We start from the raw sequence: 18,236 nt of genomic DNA, 5'->3' as shown, positions 1-18,236 counted from the left end.
ACATTGGCTATTACTTGGTATGATCTTGTGGTCAGGAATCCTTTAAACCAATTGAGAACGTTACCTCCGACTCCAAAGTATTCTAGGATATGTAGTAATATTTCGTGGTTGACCATGTCGAAGGCACTGGACATGTCAAATTGTAAGAGAAGTATGTTGTTACCAGTTGCAATTGTTTGTTTAAATTTATGCATTAAAGTCACTAGTACTGTTTCAGTGCTGTGGTTCGATCGAAATCCTGATTGAGACTCGTGAAGAATTGAGAATTTATTTAAGTAGTTAGTGAGCTGTGTTGTCACCAAGCCCTCCATAAGTTTGGTTATCAGCGGGATAGATGCTACTGGATGATAGTTGGTTAAGTCATTTGTATTTTTCTTTGTGTCTTTAGGTAGCGGAGTAAGCAAAATATTTCCTTTATCCTTTGGGAAGAGACCATTTTGTAGCATGTAGTTCAGGTGACTCGTTATGGTAATCTATTTAGGAAGGATAGAGATGGTCGTAAAGGTGGAGGAGTAACTTTGTATGTGAGAAACAATATTGCAGCAACTAAAATGACAGGGGCCTGGGGAAAGGAAGAAGCGATATGGATCACCCTAAAAAGAGATGATGGAACCTCTGTCCATATGGGTGTTGTCTACAGACCTCCGACACAGTCGGAGGAACTAGATAAAGATCTGGTCACAGATATCCATAAGTTGGGAAAGAAAAGAGAAGTGCTGTTGCTGGGAGATGTCAATCTGTCAGATGTGGAATGGAAAGTTCCATCTGTGGAATTGGAAAGAAGTAGAGAGATCGTGGATGCTTTTCAAAGTGCTCTACTCAGACAAATGGTGATGGAACCCACGAGAGAGGAAGTGACGCTGGATCTGGTGCTCACAAATGGGGATAGTGTGTCAAATGTCCGAGTGGGTGCCCACCTGGGCAGCAGTGACCGTCAAACAGTTTGGTTTGATATAACAACTGAAGTTGGGGGCAGCCACTCAAAGTCCTGGATTTCAAGCATGCTGACTTTAGTAAAATGGGGGAATACCCGAGGAAGAAGCTGGGGGAACATACAAGAAGTGGAAGAGCAGTGGTCCAGGCTGAAAGATGCTATAAATATGGCCACAAATCTTGTTGTAAGGTGAGTAAATAAAAGCAAGAGAAAAAGGAAACCGATATGGTTCTCCAAGCAAGTGGCTGAGAAAATAAAGGCTAAAGAGTTGGCGTTCATGAAATACAGAAAAACTCAAGAAGAGGAATACCGGATGAAACTGAAAGAAGCCAAGAGAGAGATATGTCTGGCAAAAGCGCAAGCGGAAGAACAAATGGCTAGAAATGTAAAGAGGGGTGACAAAAATTTCTTCAGGTATATTAGTGAAAGGAGGAAGACTAAAAGTGGAATTGTGAGACTGAAAGATGCTGTGAACCGCCATGTGGATAATGATGAAGGAAAAGCAAATTTGCTAAACAAATACTTTTGTTCTGTTTTCACTGAAGAAAATCCTGGAGAAGGACCACAATTTATTGACAAAAGTACATATGAGAATGGAGCGGATATAGCACCATTCATGGAAGCAAGTGTGTATGAACAACTTGAAAATCTAAAGGTGGACAAAGCCATGGGACTGGATGGGATCCACCCCAGGATATTGAGGGAGCTCAGAGAGGTTCTGGCTGGTCCTCTTAAAGATTTGTTTAATAAATCCTTGGAGACGGGAGAAGTTTCGTGGGATTGGAGAACAGCGGATGTGGTCCTTCTTCACAAAAGTGGTGATAGGGAAGAAGCTGGGAACTACAGGCCGGTAAGCCTCACTTCGGTTATTGGAAAAGTAATGGAAGCGATGCTGAAGGAAAGGATAGTGAATTTCCTGGAAGCCAATATGTTGCAAGATTCGAGACAACATGGTTTTACCAAAGGTAAATCGTGCCAAATGAATGGGTGACCGGAGAATTGAATCAGGAACGTGCTATAGATGTAATCTACTTAGATTTCAGCAAAGCTTTTGACACAGTTCCCCACAGGAGGCTTTTGAATAAACTTGATAGGCTGAAGATAGGACCCAACGTGGTGAACTGGATTAGGAACTGGTTGACAGACACCAGAGGGTGGCGGTAAATGGAATTCACTCGGAAGAGGGAAAGGTGAGAAGTGGAGTGCCTTAGGGATCAGTGTGCTACAAATGCTGGCTCCTCCCACGACCAAATGCCTTGGATTTCGCCGGGTTGGAGATGGCTGGCATTTTTTTCCATTATCGCTGAAAAACAAACCCGGCCATCTCAAACCCGGCGAAATGCAAGGCATTTGGCCGGGCTAAACCGTATTATCGAAAAAAAAAGATGGCTGGCCATCTTTTTCGATAATACGGTTCCGGCCAGCTGTAGCACCGCCACCAACATAGATCGCCGGCGATCTATTTGGCCAGCGACGTTCGATTATGCCCCTCCACGTCTACTATGTTACTATGTTAATCATTGAATTGTTTGATTTTTTTTTCCTTTCCTACATTTTTTGGATGTCACAAAAGACTCTTCTGTGGCTTCAAAAAATAGTGTGGCATGTTGAAACCTGATATTCATAATTAGTGCCATTGAGCCGTGTTTGATAGTCAGTGGCCCATTTCTATCTACCTGAGACATATCCAGGAAGTCGGTTCAGTATCAGGTCTTTTTGCTCAACTATGCCCCTAGCCACTAAGGTCATCAAGGAGGGACAACGGGAATTGAATTTTAAAGGACAGGCTTGAGGAAGGCCTCTCCCACCAGCAGACCCACCGAAGAGCCATGGTTGAATGGCCCTCTTAGTGTGGGTTGAGACTGTGGTTGTGGGGTTTTATTTCTTCTTAGATTGGGTGGATAGTGTGGAGGTTGAAAGGGCTAAGTTGGGTCATAGTGAGACAAAAGTACATTTTAACTGTGAGATGAGTAGGCAAAGGCCATTTCACAGTCGGGAATATGATTTTAGGAAAAAGGGGAAACTAAAAAACTGTGAATCTATGATACTGGAAAGTAGATGTGAAGGTATGTTGAGTGAAAAGCTATATGAGAGCTGGGCAAGAGCTATTCCAATCTATTATGGCAGAGGAATTGCTTTGGAAGAAGGAATGGTGGGGGCTATTTTTGGAGAGTAAAGCACCAAAAAAAAAAGAGTAGTAGAATTAGGCCTAGAAGTATTTTAACATTAGTGGGCAACACTAATGCTAAAATGTTGGAACGACTGATTATAAAACTGTGTGCATATGAGGGTCTTGCTGTTACTAGCGCTTAGGGAGACTTGGGTAGAACAGGGTGACTTTGTTATTGTTGTCCTCAGAATTTCTTTTATTTCTAGGGTTCCAGGTTGAGAAAAAAAGGGAGGGTGGATTAGTATTAATCTTCCTGGTTGTTAATGTGTCTTCTTAACTTCTAAAAATTAGGCTGGGTATTTTAGTTCTGTATCTAGGCTCTGGTTCTGTGGAAGAAATTAGGGAAAAGCTGTTAAATTTTGTTACTAATTTTAAAATTAGAATCCTGGAACCTATGCATTGTGATGGCAATTATCACTTAAGTAGGTCTAGAATATAAAGGGAGAAATGTAACAGGTGAGAAATTAAAGGTGGTTAGACCAAAAGAGTCTAATGTTCAGGGAGAGAATGTGGAAATAACATTAGAAAAATGGAATTTTTGTTTTAAGAAAGTAGCTGAAGACCTTAGAACGGTGAGAGTACAGATTGATAGGAATAGGCCAGCTTGGTCCCAACCTGGGCTTACCCTTTTAAAACAGCAATCTGGAAAAGAATAAGGGACAATGTAAGAACATAAGAATAGCCATACTAGGTCAGACCAATGGTCCATCTAGCCCAGTAACCTGTTTCCAATAGTTGCTCACAAGTACCTGGCAGAAACCGAATTAGTAGCAATATTCCATGCTACCAATTCCAGGGCAAGCAGTGGCTTCCCTATGTCTGTCTCAGTAGCAGACTATGGACTTTTCCTTCAAGAACCTGTCCAAACTTTTTTTTTTTTTTTAAATCCAGATACACTAACCATTGTTACCACATCCTCTGGCAATGAGTTCCAGAACTTTAGTCAAGTTGAGTGAAAAAATATTTCTTCCTGTTTGTTTCAAAAGTATTTCCGTGTAACTTCTTGAGTGTCCTCTAGTCTTTCAACTTTTTGAAAGAATAAAACATTGATTCGCGTCTACTTATTCTACACCACTCAGGGTTTTGTAGACCTCAATCATATCTCCCCTCAGCTGTGTGTTTTCCGAGCTGAAGAATCCTAACCTTTTTAGCCTTTCCTCGTATGAGAGGAGTTCCATCCCCTTTATCATTTGGTCGCTCTTCTTTGAACCTTTTCTAATTCTGCTATATCAGAGAAATAAGCAAGGGGGTGGTGGGCTTTCAGCAAGGAGGAGATTTTTTTTTTCAGTAGCAAATTGCCTGATTCTGGCTCCACCTTTCTTGTGCCATTTACTTGCCTTCCCTCAGGCTGCCCCCAATGATTTCACTTGTGAATCTCCCTCTTGCTGAAAGCCCCCAATCCCAGCTGACATCATAGGGGCTTTCTCCCAGCTGATTGGCTGTCTGCTTATTTCTCTGCCCCATACCAGCTGACATCATAGGGGCAGACAACCAGTTTAACGAGCCTTCATCCTGTGGCAGGCTCGAAGCCAGCTGATGGCTTTTATCTAGGTTCTGTCAGATAACAGCTCTCAAGGCAACTAGCTGATAACACCTTCAAGGAATAGGCTCTTATACTCTCAGTTCTTGGAGCCAGAGCAACTGGATCATGATGTCAGGATGTTCTTGTTCTGTCCAGTAAACAGGAGCTGTTACAAGCAGTTGTTTTGCCTTTGTCAGCCTGGATGTCTCCATATTGTCCTAGAGGCCTTCTACAGTATCCAGCCTCTGCGTGAGAGCTGACAATGTCCAAGTCTGTAAAAGTCAGGTTCACAATGTAGAATAGAGTTTCATGGTGGTGCTCTATGGCAGTGCTTTATGCAGGGTTTTGGCCCTACAGCGGTCACTTAAGCTCATAGAGTAGTGCTTCCTAAGATAGTGTCAGAGGTCAATCGTTTAGTCAACATTTTTCCTGAAACCACATGTCCATCCTGGCAACAGTGTACTGCATATCTTAGAGTGCTGTTGAGCCTTAGCCTTCTATCTGGAGTGGACTAAAACCCATAGACAGTCCACCCAGCTTTATGCAAATGCACAATTTTTAACTGGCTAGCAGATTGCATCGCCTTCACTTATGCCCAGGCTAGGCTGACTCAAAAGGGTCAGGCCAAGGCTCATAATGTTAGAGCCATGGCTGTGTCAATAGCCTACTTGAGGTCAGCCTCCATAGAGGAGGTTTACAAAGCTGCGACATGGTCATCTTTCCACACATTCACATCTCATTACTACCTTGAACAGAATACCTGACGTGATAGCCAGTTAGGACAAGCAGTCCTGAAGAATTTTTGGTGTCTAGAATCCAACTCCACCCCCCTAGACCCAGTTTTCTTCATTTCCAGATTGCATCTTCAAAAATAGTTTCAGGTTAATTGACTATTAGGCTTCGACGTTTCAAGTCCCTATCATCCTACCATTGTTGTTTTTGGTGAGCCTGGAAGCTAGGGATTCCCAGCTGTGAGAATATACCTGGCCTGCTTGTCTTCAGAGAAAACAAAATTGCTCACCTGTGGCAGGTGTTCTCTGAGGACAGCAGGCTAAGTAGCCTTCACATACCCTCCCACTTGGATTTGTATTCTTTAGTTAGTTTACATGACTAGGACCTATGCTCATGCTTCCAGTGGGAAGACACCAGCATGTGTGCAGCGGTGTGCTGTTAGAAAATTCTTTGTTAATCTTGTTAGCGTCTGCACTGGGCTCTGTTGTGAGAATATTTGGCCTGCTGTCTTTGGAGCACACCTGCTACGGGTGAGTAACTTCACTTTATTGGACTGATGATGATTATTAGCATAAGCTACCCAACTTATTTTCAAAATTAAATTGGTAAACACATCTGATAGTTCGATGATAAACCCTTATGTATGTGTGTGTGTGTGTGTGTGTATGTGTGTGTATATATATATATATATATATATATATATATATATATATATATATATTTCTTCAACTTGGTGACCAAACAGTTGGATGTGGGAGGGGCGCTTGATGTGGTATACTTGGATTTCAGCAAGGCCTTTGACACGGTTCTGCACAGGCGACTGATAAATAAATTGAGTGCCCTCGGTGTGGGACCTAGAGTAACTGATTGGGTAAAAAATTGGTTGAATGGTAGGAGACAGAGGGTGGTGGTAAATGGAGCTTGCTCTGAAGAAAAGGATGTCGTCAGTGGAGTACCGCAGGGATCGGTCCTAGGGTTGGCTCTTTTTAACGTCTTTGTGAGCGATATTGCGGAAGGGCTGTCTGGTAAGGTTTGTCTCTTTGCGGATGATACTAAACTCTGCAACAGGGTGGACTCCCTGGAGGGTGTGAATGACATGAGGAAGGACCTAGCGAAGCTAGAGCAATGAACCGATATTTGGCAACTAAGGTTTAATCCCAAAAAATGCAGGGTCATGCACTTGGGTCGCAAAGATCCAAGGGAACGGTACAGTATAGGGGGGTATAGTGCTTCAGTGTGTGAAGGAAGAGCGGAACGGGGGTGATTGTGTCTGACGACCTTAAAGCTTTCAAACAGGTAGAAAAAGCGACGGCCAAAGCCAGAAGGATGCTTGGGTGCATAAAGAGAGGCATGACCAGCAGGAAAAAGGAGGTGATAGTGCCGTTGTATAAGTCTCTGGTGAGGCCTGATTTGGAGTACTGCGTGCAGTTCTGGAGACCGCACCTACGGAAAGATATAAACAGGATTGAGTCGGTCCAGAGGGCGGCTACGAAATTAGTAAGTGGTCTTGAATGCAAAAATTATAGGGACAGGCTTATGAACCTCAACATGTATACGCTGGAAGAGAGGAGGGAGAGAGGAGACATGATAGAAACGTTTAAATATCTCAAGGGCATTTATGTACAGGAAGAGAGCCTTTTCCAAATGGAGAGCTCTGGAAGGAGGGGCCATATGACACAGTTAAGAGGTAATAGGCTTAGGAGTAACCTAAGGAAGTATTTCACAGAAAGGGTGGTGGAGGCGTGGAATAGCCTCCCGGTGGAGGTGGTGGAGTCGAGGACTGTTCGAGAATTTAAAAAGGCATGGGATAATCATGTGGGATCGCTTAGGAACAGGAAGAATTAGGGGTTACAGAGGATGGGCAGACTGGATGGGTCATATGGCCTTTATCTGCCGTCATGTTTCTATGTTTATATATATATATATATATATATATATATATATATATATATATATATATATATAGGGGATACTCTGGACTGTGATGGACATAATATGCCTTTATACTATATGCACTTTTTCTGAAATTTTGAAATAGGCACCTGATTATAAGGTTATGTTTCACATGTATATTGAAAACCTTTGTAAAAGCACTTAAAATTAAGCTGAATGGTTATGAGACAAAATAAAGATTTTAAGGTAAAAATGAGCTGACAGTTGGAATGTGCCAGTGAGGTGAATGTGCATGGCATCTCTGAATGCCCTAATCCCTTGTTTACTATCTAGTGTGCGGGAGTGGTGGTCCATGGTAGTGACTGAGTGGGACCCATCTTCATCCAGTATAATGGCAGGATTTTCCTGCTGCTGGGCAGATAGGTTTGGGGAGAGGGACCAACAACTGTATCTATTTTAGAGGCATTTAACCCTGCCTCCTCCCCTTAATCCTCTATGTAATTGCTTTTCCACCATTTGATATGAAATGACGAGGGGCTGAAGTGGGAATGAAATGGTCTTCCTTAGTTGCAACATAGTTTGGGCACCAACGGCCATATAGAAGGGCACAGAGCAAGTAATATATTAAGTCAAGATGGCCACAGACAATTCAAATATAGTTTTTCCTGACTCTTCATTGCAAAGACAATGTAAGAACTGTGGTGAGATTCTGAGTGTTGGCGTTTATGCCTAGGTTGCCCACCACCCGAAGTTCGTTGTGCATGATCTGCCTCTGGGCATTACAGACTGGAGTGGTGACTTGGTAATGAAGGACTGGATTGCTTGCAGGACAACTACTTTCTTAGTCCACAAAAAATATTAGACCTCTCATCCAAGCAAAACTTAGTGGTTTACAATAAGAACATACTTAATAAAAGTCAAAACAAACTAAAATCAAATTAAAAATAAGATATAACAGCCAAAACGTCATTAAAAGTACTCTCTCTACCAATGCCGCTTTTTATAAATAAAAGCCTATGCATGGAGCATAGATTTAGCCCTTTCGCAAAATTAATCCACTTCTGTCCTCAACTTCAGGAGGGGCAAGACTGGATAGCATGTCACTCAATCATTTGGGCAAGGTAAAAAGAGGTCTCGTCTAGGGCACTTTCAACTTTGTGATAACCTGAATATGTGAGAACTGAGATAACTTTGAAATTGGGTTCCCACTTTACAATGCTGTGTTCTGTCTAGCTATCACCTTGACTTCAGGTGTTTCTTTTTAACGTCATGTCTTGTCTTTGTAGGAACTCATAGAGGATGGGCTGCTGTACAGATGCGTTTACTTCATGAATTAGTATATGCCTCCAGACGAATGGGGAACCCAGCTCTCTCTGTTCGACATCTATCCTTTCTTCTGCAGACCATGTTGGATTTTCTATCAGATCAGGGTAGGTGAATACAAATCTGCTTAGGGCTTGATGTTTGTATGAAAATGTGTGAGTTAAAGACTAACACTGAAATATAAGAACTACTAAATTCTAGTGGAGTACTTCCCATGTTGTTGGCATCCTTCAGGTTCTGGGCTCCAAGCTGTTAAAACTCACCTTCTGAAAACTGATGAGAGGGTTTAATAATTGTGAAACTAGTATATAGAGGGTCTTTTTGAGTCTTCATTGTTGTCTTTCCAGTTCTCTCGGGATAGAACTGGTGAGATGTAAAAGTGCCTTTCCTTATATTCACACTCCTAAAATAAACCTATACATAGTCCCTTAAAGGTTCCAAAAGACAAATAGGTGGATTACAGTGGGTTTCTGGATAAGACCTGAGGGTGAAACACACCCTCAAGAGATATTACATCAAAATGCTTTCACAGTGCTGTTAGAAGAAGATATTCCCTGAAAGCATCTAATGTAGAGGAAGCATCCAAGTTACATCAACAAGTGCGTGACAGTGGTCCAAAATAAACTGGCTTAAAGTCTTTAAAAAACTGACCTTTTCTAGTTTCATCGACCTGCTGTCCTCCAGATTGATTTTCATGTAGCTGCTGGTATCTCTCCTAAATTTTCTGTCTAGAGTAAGGAATCTCAGAGTCTGATTAGAATTGGAGCTTATGGTACTTGACCAAGTGAGGTCAGTGAAGAAATCGGCCTTCTATACGTAACATTTGGGGGTAATTCTCAAAAGGCTGGCTAAATTAGTCACTAGAATAATGCATGCTAAGCACGAGTTCTATAATGGTAGTTATGTGTGTAACTGCCGTTATAGAATACTAACATATAGCCACAGTTATGCGCCTAACTTTAGACACAAGCACTTATGCTAGCTCAATGGCTGGTGTAAATGCTCACACCTGACTTTAAACAGACATGTAACTGATACAGAACATAAGTGCTAGGCATGCCCCTGACCTGCTCATGCCCCTACCAGGTCCACACTTCCTTGCGGTGGCATGCTATGGATTTTGCATGCACATTTTGTAGAATACCAGCTAAGGGCAATTACGTGCGTAAATGCTAATTAGTGCCAGTTATTATAGTCAATTATTGCTTGCTAATATTAGCTCATTATTGAATTAAATTATGTAAATACCCTATTCTATAACTTGTGCACAAAACTTTGCTTACTAACTCCCTGTTTACTAGGCTGCGTGGCAATGCAGTGAATGGGCTGTGTCAGTATTAGCGCACGGCAGCAGCTAGCGCAGCTTAGTAAGGGGGGTGGGGGGGGTATGTGTAAAGTTGTGAGCGAAACTATAGAATATATTTTGCCTCTTAGCAATGTTTTTGTTGTTCTATAATTTTTAGTGCACGTTAAATTGATTTATTGTAACTTTATGAAGTTGGGTGCCTCTTCTTAAGGGAAATGTGTGTTAGAAATGATTTAAATATCTGTTACCCAGCTTTTAGCTAGTTGTAATAGATAATGATCATATTGTTCCTTACTTGAAGTCACTGCATTGGCTACCAATTGTTTGGTAAAATGTAAGATTATTATTCTTTTGTTTCCAGCTTTAGTCAGTGATGTCCCTTCTGAGAAAACTCATCCATGCCCATTCCCCTTAGTCATTGGTGACCCATTAAACATTTTTGAGGGCCTTGTGCTTAAATACAGGCTTTTTTGCAGGGCTGTGGAGTCAGTACACCAAACCTTCGACTCCTCTGCTTTTCTGCTGTTGAACCCCGATTCTGACTTTGAACTTTGAACAAAGAACCTGAACAAAGAAATGCTGTCAAATGAAAATATGCAATGCATTGTTATACACTTAATGTTTTAAATACATCTTTGAATAATTTGTCCTCAGAAAAAGAATTGCCTCAGTCAGATCCTCCTTTATGGATGACCTCAAATCTGATCTATTTATTATCAGAGCAGAGAACAACCTCTCAACGCTAACTTGGGTTGATGGCAAAGTAGTAATCTTCAGGGCAACATCTCTAACTATTTCAGGATATTCTGTTTACCAGTATTTTACATCTAGGACAAAAATATATAAGTATAAAGTGATAAATTTACCATATATTATAATGTTGTAAGTTTTATTTTGAAGCTGTGCTCAGAGTCAGTACATTTTTACCTAATCTGACGCCACCCAAAATTGCTTCTGACTGTGACTCCACATTGCTGTGGAGGAGTGGCCTAGTGGTTAGGGTGGTGGACTTTGGTCTTGGGGAACTGAGGAACTGAGTTGGATTCCCACTTCAGGCACAGGCAGCTCCTTGTGACTCTGGGAAAGTCACTTAACCCTCCATTGCCCCATGTAAGCCGCATTGAGCCTGCCATGAGTGGGAAAGCGCGGGGTACAAATGTAACAAAAACAAAAATAAAATAAATCCCAGCTTACTAGATATTCCCATATTGCGTCGGGCTCACCTGACTGTCACACAGCATTGGGATTTTTCATTTGCTGGTAGAGACTCTTTTCAAAAAAAGATTTGATGTTCCATAAAAAGGTAAATGCCTACTCTTTAAGACTAGTACTCCCAGGCAAGGTACCTCTTGTTATTTTGTTTTTTAAATTATGCATGTTGGATTTGACCCACTTTGCATAAATGTATTTTTGTATTATCAGAATATAAAATAGTTGAAAGAAGAATCTTAACGTAAAATGTATTCCAAGCATGTTTTCAAAATATTTCAGAAGAATAGGAAATTCCTTGTGGGAGCCTCATTGTCAAAGGAACAGATTGGCAAGTAAAGGTGGAGGGGATAAAGTCAACTTCTTACTGGGGTCCTTCTATAGCTGGTATTCCACCTACATTCTTTAATCTCTAAAGAAGCGAATAAAAGGCTGATTCATAAAAATATAGAAAATGATGGCACATAAAGAACATGTGGCCTATCCGGTTTGCTTTGCCCATTCATACCAACTACTAATTTCTGTTGTGCCTTCCTCTGTCTTAGAGATCATGTCTTGTCCCATACTTTCTTGAATACAGATAAAGTCCTCACCACCACTACCTCCAATGGGAGCTTGTTCAATGCACCCACCACCTTTTCTGTAAAAAAATATTTCCTCTCAAAAATATCTCTAAAAAAAAATCCCTATTTCAATCAAGCCTTGTCAAGTTATATTTAACAGATTGGGATATATAAAGGTATCAGGGTCATGCACTTGGGTCACAAGAATCTGAGGGAACAGTACAATGTAGGGGATGAAGTGCTTCTGTGCACAAAGGAAGAGTGGGACTTGGGGGTGATTGTATCTGATTACCTTAAAGTTTCTAAAACAGGTAGAAAAAGCAACGGTCAAAACCAGAAGGATGCTTGGGTGCATAAGAAGAGGGATGACCAGCAAGAAAAAAAGATGTGCCCTTGTGTAAGTCTCTGGTGAGGCCCCATTTAGAGTACTGTGTGCAATTCTGGATGCTGCACCTATAGAAGTATATAAACAGGATGGAGTCAGTCCAGTGGACAGCTACAAAATTGGTAAGCGGTCTTGGACATAAAATATAAAGGGACAGGCTTATGAACCTCAACACGTATACGCTGGAAGAAAGAAAGGAAGGAGAGAGGAGATATGATAGAGACGTTTAAGTATCTCAGGGGCATTAATGTACAAGAAGTGAGCCCTTTAACAAATGAAGGAAACCTTTCGAATGAGGGGGGCATACGATGATGTTAAGAGGAAATAAGCTTAGGAGGAATCTAAGAAAGTATTCGTTCACGGAAAGGGTGGTGGAAGCATGGACTGGCCTCCTGGTGGAAGTCGTGGAGACGAGGACTGTGTCAGAATTTAAGCAAGCATGGGACAAGCACGTGGGATCCCTTAGGAAAAGGAAGAGCTAGTGGTTACGGAGGATAAGCAGACTGGATGTGCCATTTGGCCTTTATTTGCCGTCATGTTTCTACGTTTCAGTCCGCCATCTATATTTCACCTACCTATCATCTTTCCATCTCTACGTCTCTCATCCGGCTCTCTCATTTCTCCTGTCTCACTCCTTCTCTGGACTCCTATTCCCTTTTACCTACACCCCATTACTATACTTCTGCCCTCTATTTACCATCCTCTTCTAACTCCTTGACATTCCTCATAGCCTCTCGCACATGGTTTCACCATGCCCAACATCTCCTGTCCCTCTCCCCACCATACCCTTGTAGCCCAGCATCTCATCTTTCTCCATCCACATTTTTAGCCCAGCATCTCCCTGTCCCTCCTCTCTCCTCCACCTCTGTGGTCCCTTCATTTCCCTGTCCCATCCACCTCTATGGTCCTGCAACACCCTGTGCTCTCTCCCTTGCCTTCCATCCTTATGGTCCAGTAACTCCCTGTCTACTCTCTTTTCATCTAGTTCTGGTCCAGCATTTCTTTGTTCCGTCTCCTCTCCTGTAAAACCATGTTGTCTTGCATCTTGAAACCCTCTGGAATCCAGACATGACACTGTTCTTAGAAGAGTTTCCATTAATTTGCTCACCACAGAAGTCAGACTAACCAGTTTGTGGTGCTTAATCTCCTCCTTGCTTCCACTTTTGTGGAGAAGGACCATATCTGCCCTTTTCCACTCCTGACCCTAAAGAAACATTGAAAAGGTCAGACAGTGGAGCCACAAGAACTTCCCTAAGTTCCCTCAATAATCTAAGATATATTCCATCTGACCCCATCACTTCTTAGCTTTTAGTTAGCTAGCTGCTCATGAACACAGTCTTCTGAAAATTGTTCAAGGTCTGCTATAGTTCTTTTATATTTGTATTTGTCTTCTGCAGTCCTACTCCGGACCCTTCTTCTGCAAACAGAGATCAGAAATATTTATTAAGCAAGTCCACTTTATCCTCTTCAGCTTCTACATATTCCTCTCTTTCACCCTTGAGCCTCACAATGCCACTTTTATACTTCCTTCTATCACTAACATATCTAAAATGTTTTGTTCCCGTTTTACTCTATTAACTGTGTTTTCTTCCATTTGCATCTTTGCTTTCCTGACAACTTTATCAGGTTCTCTTAACTCTTCAAGATATTGTTGCTTATTTTCATCTTTCTGTGATTTCTTGTAGTTTTTGAAGGCTAACCTCATTTTCCTTACATTTTCAGCACCAAAACAGCCTTCTTTTCTTTTAACTTTATTTACTTTCCTAACAAAAAGGATGGTCACCTTTAAAATAGCTTCTTTCAGTTTTGCCCACTGTTTTTCTGCTTCCCCCAGAGGTTCCTGTTCAGGTAGCAACTCATCTTGAGAAAGTTAAGTTTTCTTGAAATCTAGAACCTTCATTTTTAATGAATCTTCTCTGTTCATGTCTTACTGTTGAGCTACAACATACAGTGATCACTGAATGCCAGATGATAATCCACTATAACATCAGAAACACCCTCCCCATTTGTAAGTATTAGGTCCAATATGACTTCATCCTGTGTGGGTTCCATTACCAACTGCTGGAACAGTTCTCCTTGTAGGGAATCCAGAACCGTCCTACTTGTAGATGGTCCTGCAACAGGGATGCCTCAGTTAAAACCTGACATATTGAAATTGCCTCATAATTATTTAGTGAATGTATTCGGTTAAATCTCTGTTCACTTCTGTCTGTGTATTATACCAATGTAAATAATGCTCCATTCCCTCTTCCCAGATTAATCTACAGTTCCTCTTCCTACCTCTTAAGTCCTACAGATCTGTTGCTTTAATATTATTCTTAATGCTGTTACTCTTCACTTTCTTTCTACACTGCCCTTCCAGGGTATATTATAACCCGGTATATCTAGATCTCAGTTGTGGTTCTCAGTGAATATGTCTCTATGATTGCCATGAAATTCAAGTCAGCCTCTAAATGCATAGCCCACTTATGAGCTTTAGCTGACTAATGTAAATTCTAAGGGCCCTCTTTGCGCCCCAGGAATACCCTACTCCAGGGACAAAGGGCCTGCGCTTCCACTACGTGTTGGGCCGCCTGCCTAAATCCTTTTGATATTCCATCCCAGTGATATGTCTCTTGTGTAGATATTAGAAGGCATAAGTCTAGGATACTGTCCATGACCATAGTTTTCTATCTATCAGGATCTAAGTAGATCTTTGTCCATTTAAGTTCCCATATATATATAGTATTAGAAATCTATGACACTTAGTGTAAAGAGTGTGTGTGAGTTGTATGTGGCTTAGTTTTAAGTTAGAATGACAGGTAAAGAATTATTGGAAATAAAGACAGAGATAAATTTCAGAAAGAAGACTTTAATCTTACCAAGTTGTTCAATTAAGTACAGACATCAGACAGACTCTGGTTTCAGTCGCACAGGGCCTTGCCGTCTGAGCAAGCGTTGGGGAGAACTCCAACTTTCTCTCAAAATCTTATCCCTTTTATACCCACAGATCCCAATAGAAGTCTATTGTGAGGTACCTTTTTTTCTAATATTTCTCAATTTCTGAGATCATACTTTCGTATCCGGCCACATGCGCATCTGTACCATCTGTCTTTCCGTTCTAGCTATTTCAAGAGATTGCCCCATATCCGTTAAAGTCAACATGTTTTTGGAACATTTAGTTTTTGTCGTTTACCAAAATATCTTTCTGTTAAGATACCAGTTTCACATCTTTCTTTAGTAATACCTTTCATAACATCTTATGATCTCAGTGCCATCTGATGGAAATTAAGTCCCACTTTAAAAACCTCATTTTATTCCTTTTGCCCATTTTAATTTCATTATAGGTGCTATATTCAATTAGAAAGTTGTACCTGGTTGTGTTAAGACCCATTGTTCAAACCTGCTTTTTGCAGATTCTCAAATATGACATTATTAGCTTGTTATTTGGCCTAGTCAGTACTTTTCAGTTGCTTTTGCCTGTATAGCTTAGCCCACCACTATTCCAGTGGTAAGTCTGAAGCCAGGCCATATATTAACATTCCCCTCTTCACCCTATCCCATAGGGTGACACCAGGGCAAATACACCATGGTACCATCCATTCCAGAAGGTATCCTATCAGGCCATCAAATTTTCTGAGTCTTACGGTTAACTGGTACAGTCAAATTTGTTTTTGGTTTGAAATTACCATCTTGGCACCACTTCAATTATTTCAATACTTCTTATTTATATCTGTGGTTATACAAAAACTTATAATTACTATAATAATATTTTTAATTCAACCCAGTAATATGCAGGTTCTAACTTATTCTTACCTATGTGAGTATATATTGTTATCAATCATAAATTCTTTGGTTATATGCAGATTATTTCTTGAGTATACATTTGCATAGATGTGCATTGCTTATGTAGACATTTTGCTCATGTATCACATCATCTTATAAAGCTTTATATGGTTATATTGTATCCCTGTGTGCTATTACCTGATTATACAGTTGCAGACATCTCTCTAGTGTCTCTAGCATTTGCATAGCGATTGGTCCTTCTCAGAGGGAGATAGTCCAATGTGTTGTCTCCTGTGGTGTTGGGAAGGAGATTTTCGTACAGGACATACTGTCCTGCTGTTGTCTTTTTCGTTATTGCAGTTTCAATTAAGCGTTCTACTAAGCCTCTAGCACAAGGGATTATGCAACATCCTACTAATACAAAAATTGCTACCACTATAATTATAGTAGTGGCTGCTGAAATGATAAATGTTTTCCATTTACCAAAAGCTCTATCCATCCAACCTGTCCAGGATGTATCAACGCCAGAGTTTTCTGCCAATTCTTGTGACAGTGAGGTTAAGCCTTCCAAAGCTCTGGTGATTGATCCATCTGGAGCAGTGTTGTTGGGGATAAAGGTGCAACACTGTGTACCTATTTTCCGGCACACTCCGCCCTCCGATGCCAAAATCTGGTCAAGAACTAATCTATTTTCCAACGTCATCCTGCTGGTGGCGTCTAATTGTGTTGCAATTCCTTGAACTGCATCTCTAGTGTAGTTCACAAATCTCTGCTGATTGTAATAGATATAGTTGATCCAGTCTAAATTCTTATTTATAGTAGCCCACCAAAAGAAAGCTGATTCAAATCCTGCAGCTATTTGGTTTCTGGCTTTGAACTCATCAGGAACCCCTCTTGGAACTCCAATTGCATCTATATAGACCCGATCGTCAAAAGATCCAGGCATTGCATTTCTCTTCACTCGTGAGGAAGAGCTGCTATGAGGAGGGAGCAAAGATGCTATTACAATTGGAATTACCAATTTGACTAAGGCACATCTGCCTGTCCAACTTCTGTGAAGTGTATGGTGGATGGCACGGGTTCCACAATACCACCATATGTCTGCTCTAGCTTGTGAAAAGTCTGTGAGATTTAGATTTCGTAGAGTCCCTTTTTCTAGGGTTGCATTACAATTGGTCAAATTTCCTAGAAACCGTGTATTCTTCACCCCATATCGTTCCAGACATGTATGATATCTGGTAGCAGGATCTGGAATCCTGAATGCAGGTGGAACCCTCAGCCGAGGGGGTAAGTAGGGGTGGTGCTCGTCAAGATGTTGACAAGACTGATTCACTTCAGTTGTTACCTGAAGTAACTCTAGCATACACCAAAACCCATCCGGGTCATTGTGGAGATCTAAAGGAAAGGGAACTACAGTTGGTTCTGCTCTTGCATGGGAACAAAAATAACAATTAGAGACATTCAAACTCTTTGTAGTATAATGCGCCCATTCAAGCCACAGGTTTGTCTCTCCAAATCCTGTTTCTAGTGCCACTAAATCTTTAGAATTATTAATCGGCACAATCTGGTAAGGAATCTTTACTTCTGGGATTTTTGTTGGCATCAAAGGATTATTTTCTGGTTGGGTTGGGGGTGGAACAACCTTAAATTTCCCAACAGGGTCTCTACCTGAGGCATCAATTCCTAAGGAATAAGTTCTGTATGTAACAGCCGTTACTCCTCTGAAAGTGATAGCCACTTGATTACATTTTGTCATTGGACAGAGGCCATTCACTCGCAATTTCATGATAGAAATGCTCTTTTTGAGATCTGGGATCTCACTACCTGAGTAGGGAATCCATGAACCTGTATACCACCATACTTGTGCCCAACTTCCGCAATTGGAGAAGGGACACAGGTATATCTCAAAAGCTGACAAATATTGCTGTACAGGGTGTTCCCCACACATTGTGTAAGCACACACATCAAGGGTGATTGTGGTCGTGTTCTCAGTTGTGGGTAATGTTATTTCAGGGGTGGTAATAAACTGTTGTAGAAAACTTTCTAGATGTTTTGTTCCTTGCACCATAGGCATGGTGAGCACACACAACAGAAGGGCTAGGCACTTCATGTTGGTATTTTTCATGGTTAAATGTAAGATCTGGACAATACCAAGGCAATTGGCGGTTAATGAAAATGAGTAACAAAATTAATGCTAGGGTCTTAACCAGAACTGCGATTGCTATAATTAATATTCCAAGGTATACCAATGCTTGATATATCATGAGGAATAATTTGGGTAGGGTGGGTAAATTCTAATAGCTCCTCTTTCAGTAGGGTCTGGGATTTCGAAAAGGCTATATACTTCCAAGGGTCCCAATCCAACCTCTCTAATGAACAGGAAGGGTATCCAGTCAGTGCCCAGTACAGCGTGGGTGATTAACCAAAAATCTAC

At 41.1% G+C, this 18,236-nt stretch overlaps 1 protein-coding gene across 3 annotated transcripts in view; it reads left to right on the top strand.

The window, feature by feature from the left end:
* The window catches only part of TRAPPC9 (trafficking protein particle complex 9), a 1,491,395-nt gene that overhangs the window by 112,863 nt on the left and 1,360,296 nt on the right, over window positions 1–18,236 (top strand). For all 3 annotated transcript variants that reach the window (XM_030219557.1, XM_030219566.1, XM_030219550.1), the window contains one exon: window positions 8,538–8,681. In XM_030219557.1, the coding sequence (XP_030075417.1) occupies window positions 8,538–8,681 (144 nt within the window). The remainder of the gene's footprint in view (window positions 1–8,537; window positions 8,682–18,236) is intronic.

This window comes from Microcaecilia unicolor, chromosome 1 (genome assembly GCF_901765095.1).
Source record: "Microcaecilia unicolor chromosome 1, aMicUni1.1, whole genome shotgun sequence".
NCBI lineage: Eukaryota > Metazoa > Chordata > Amphibia > Gymnophiona > Siphonopidae > Microcaecilia > Microcaecilia unicolor.
This window is presented reverse-complemented; position numbering and strand designations above follow the sequence as displayed.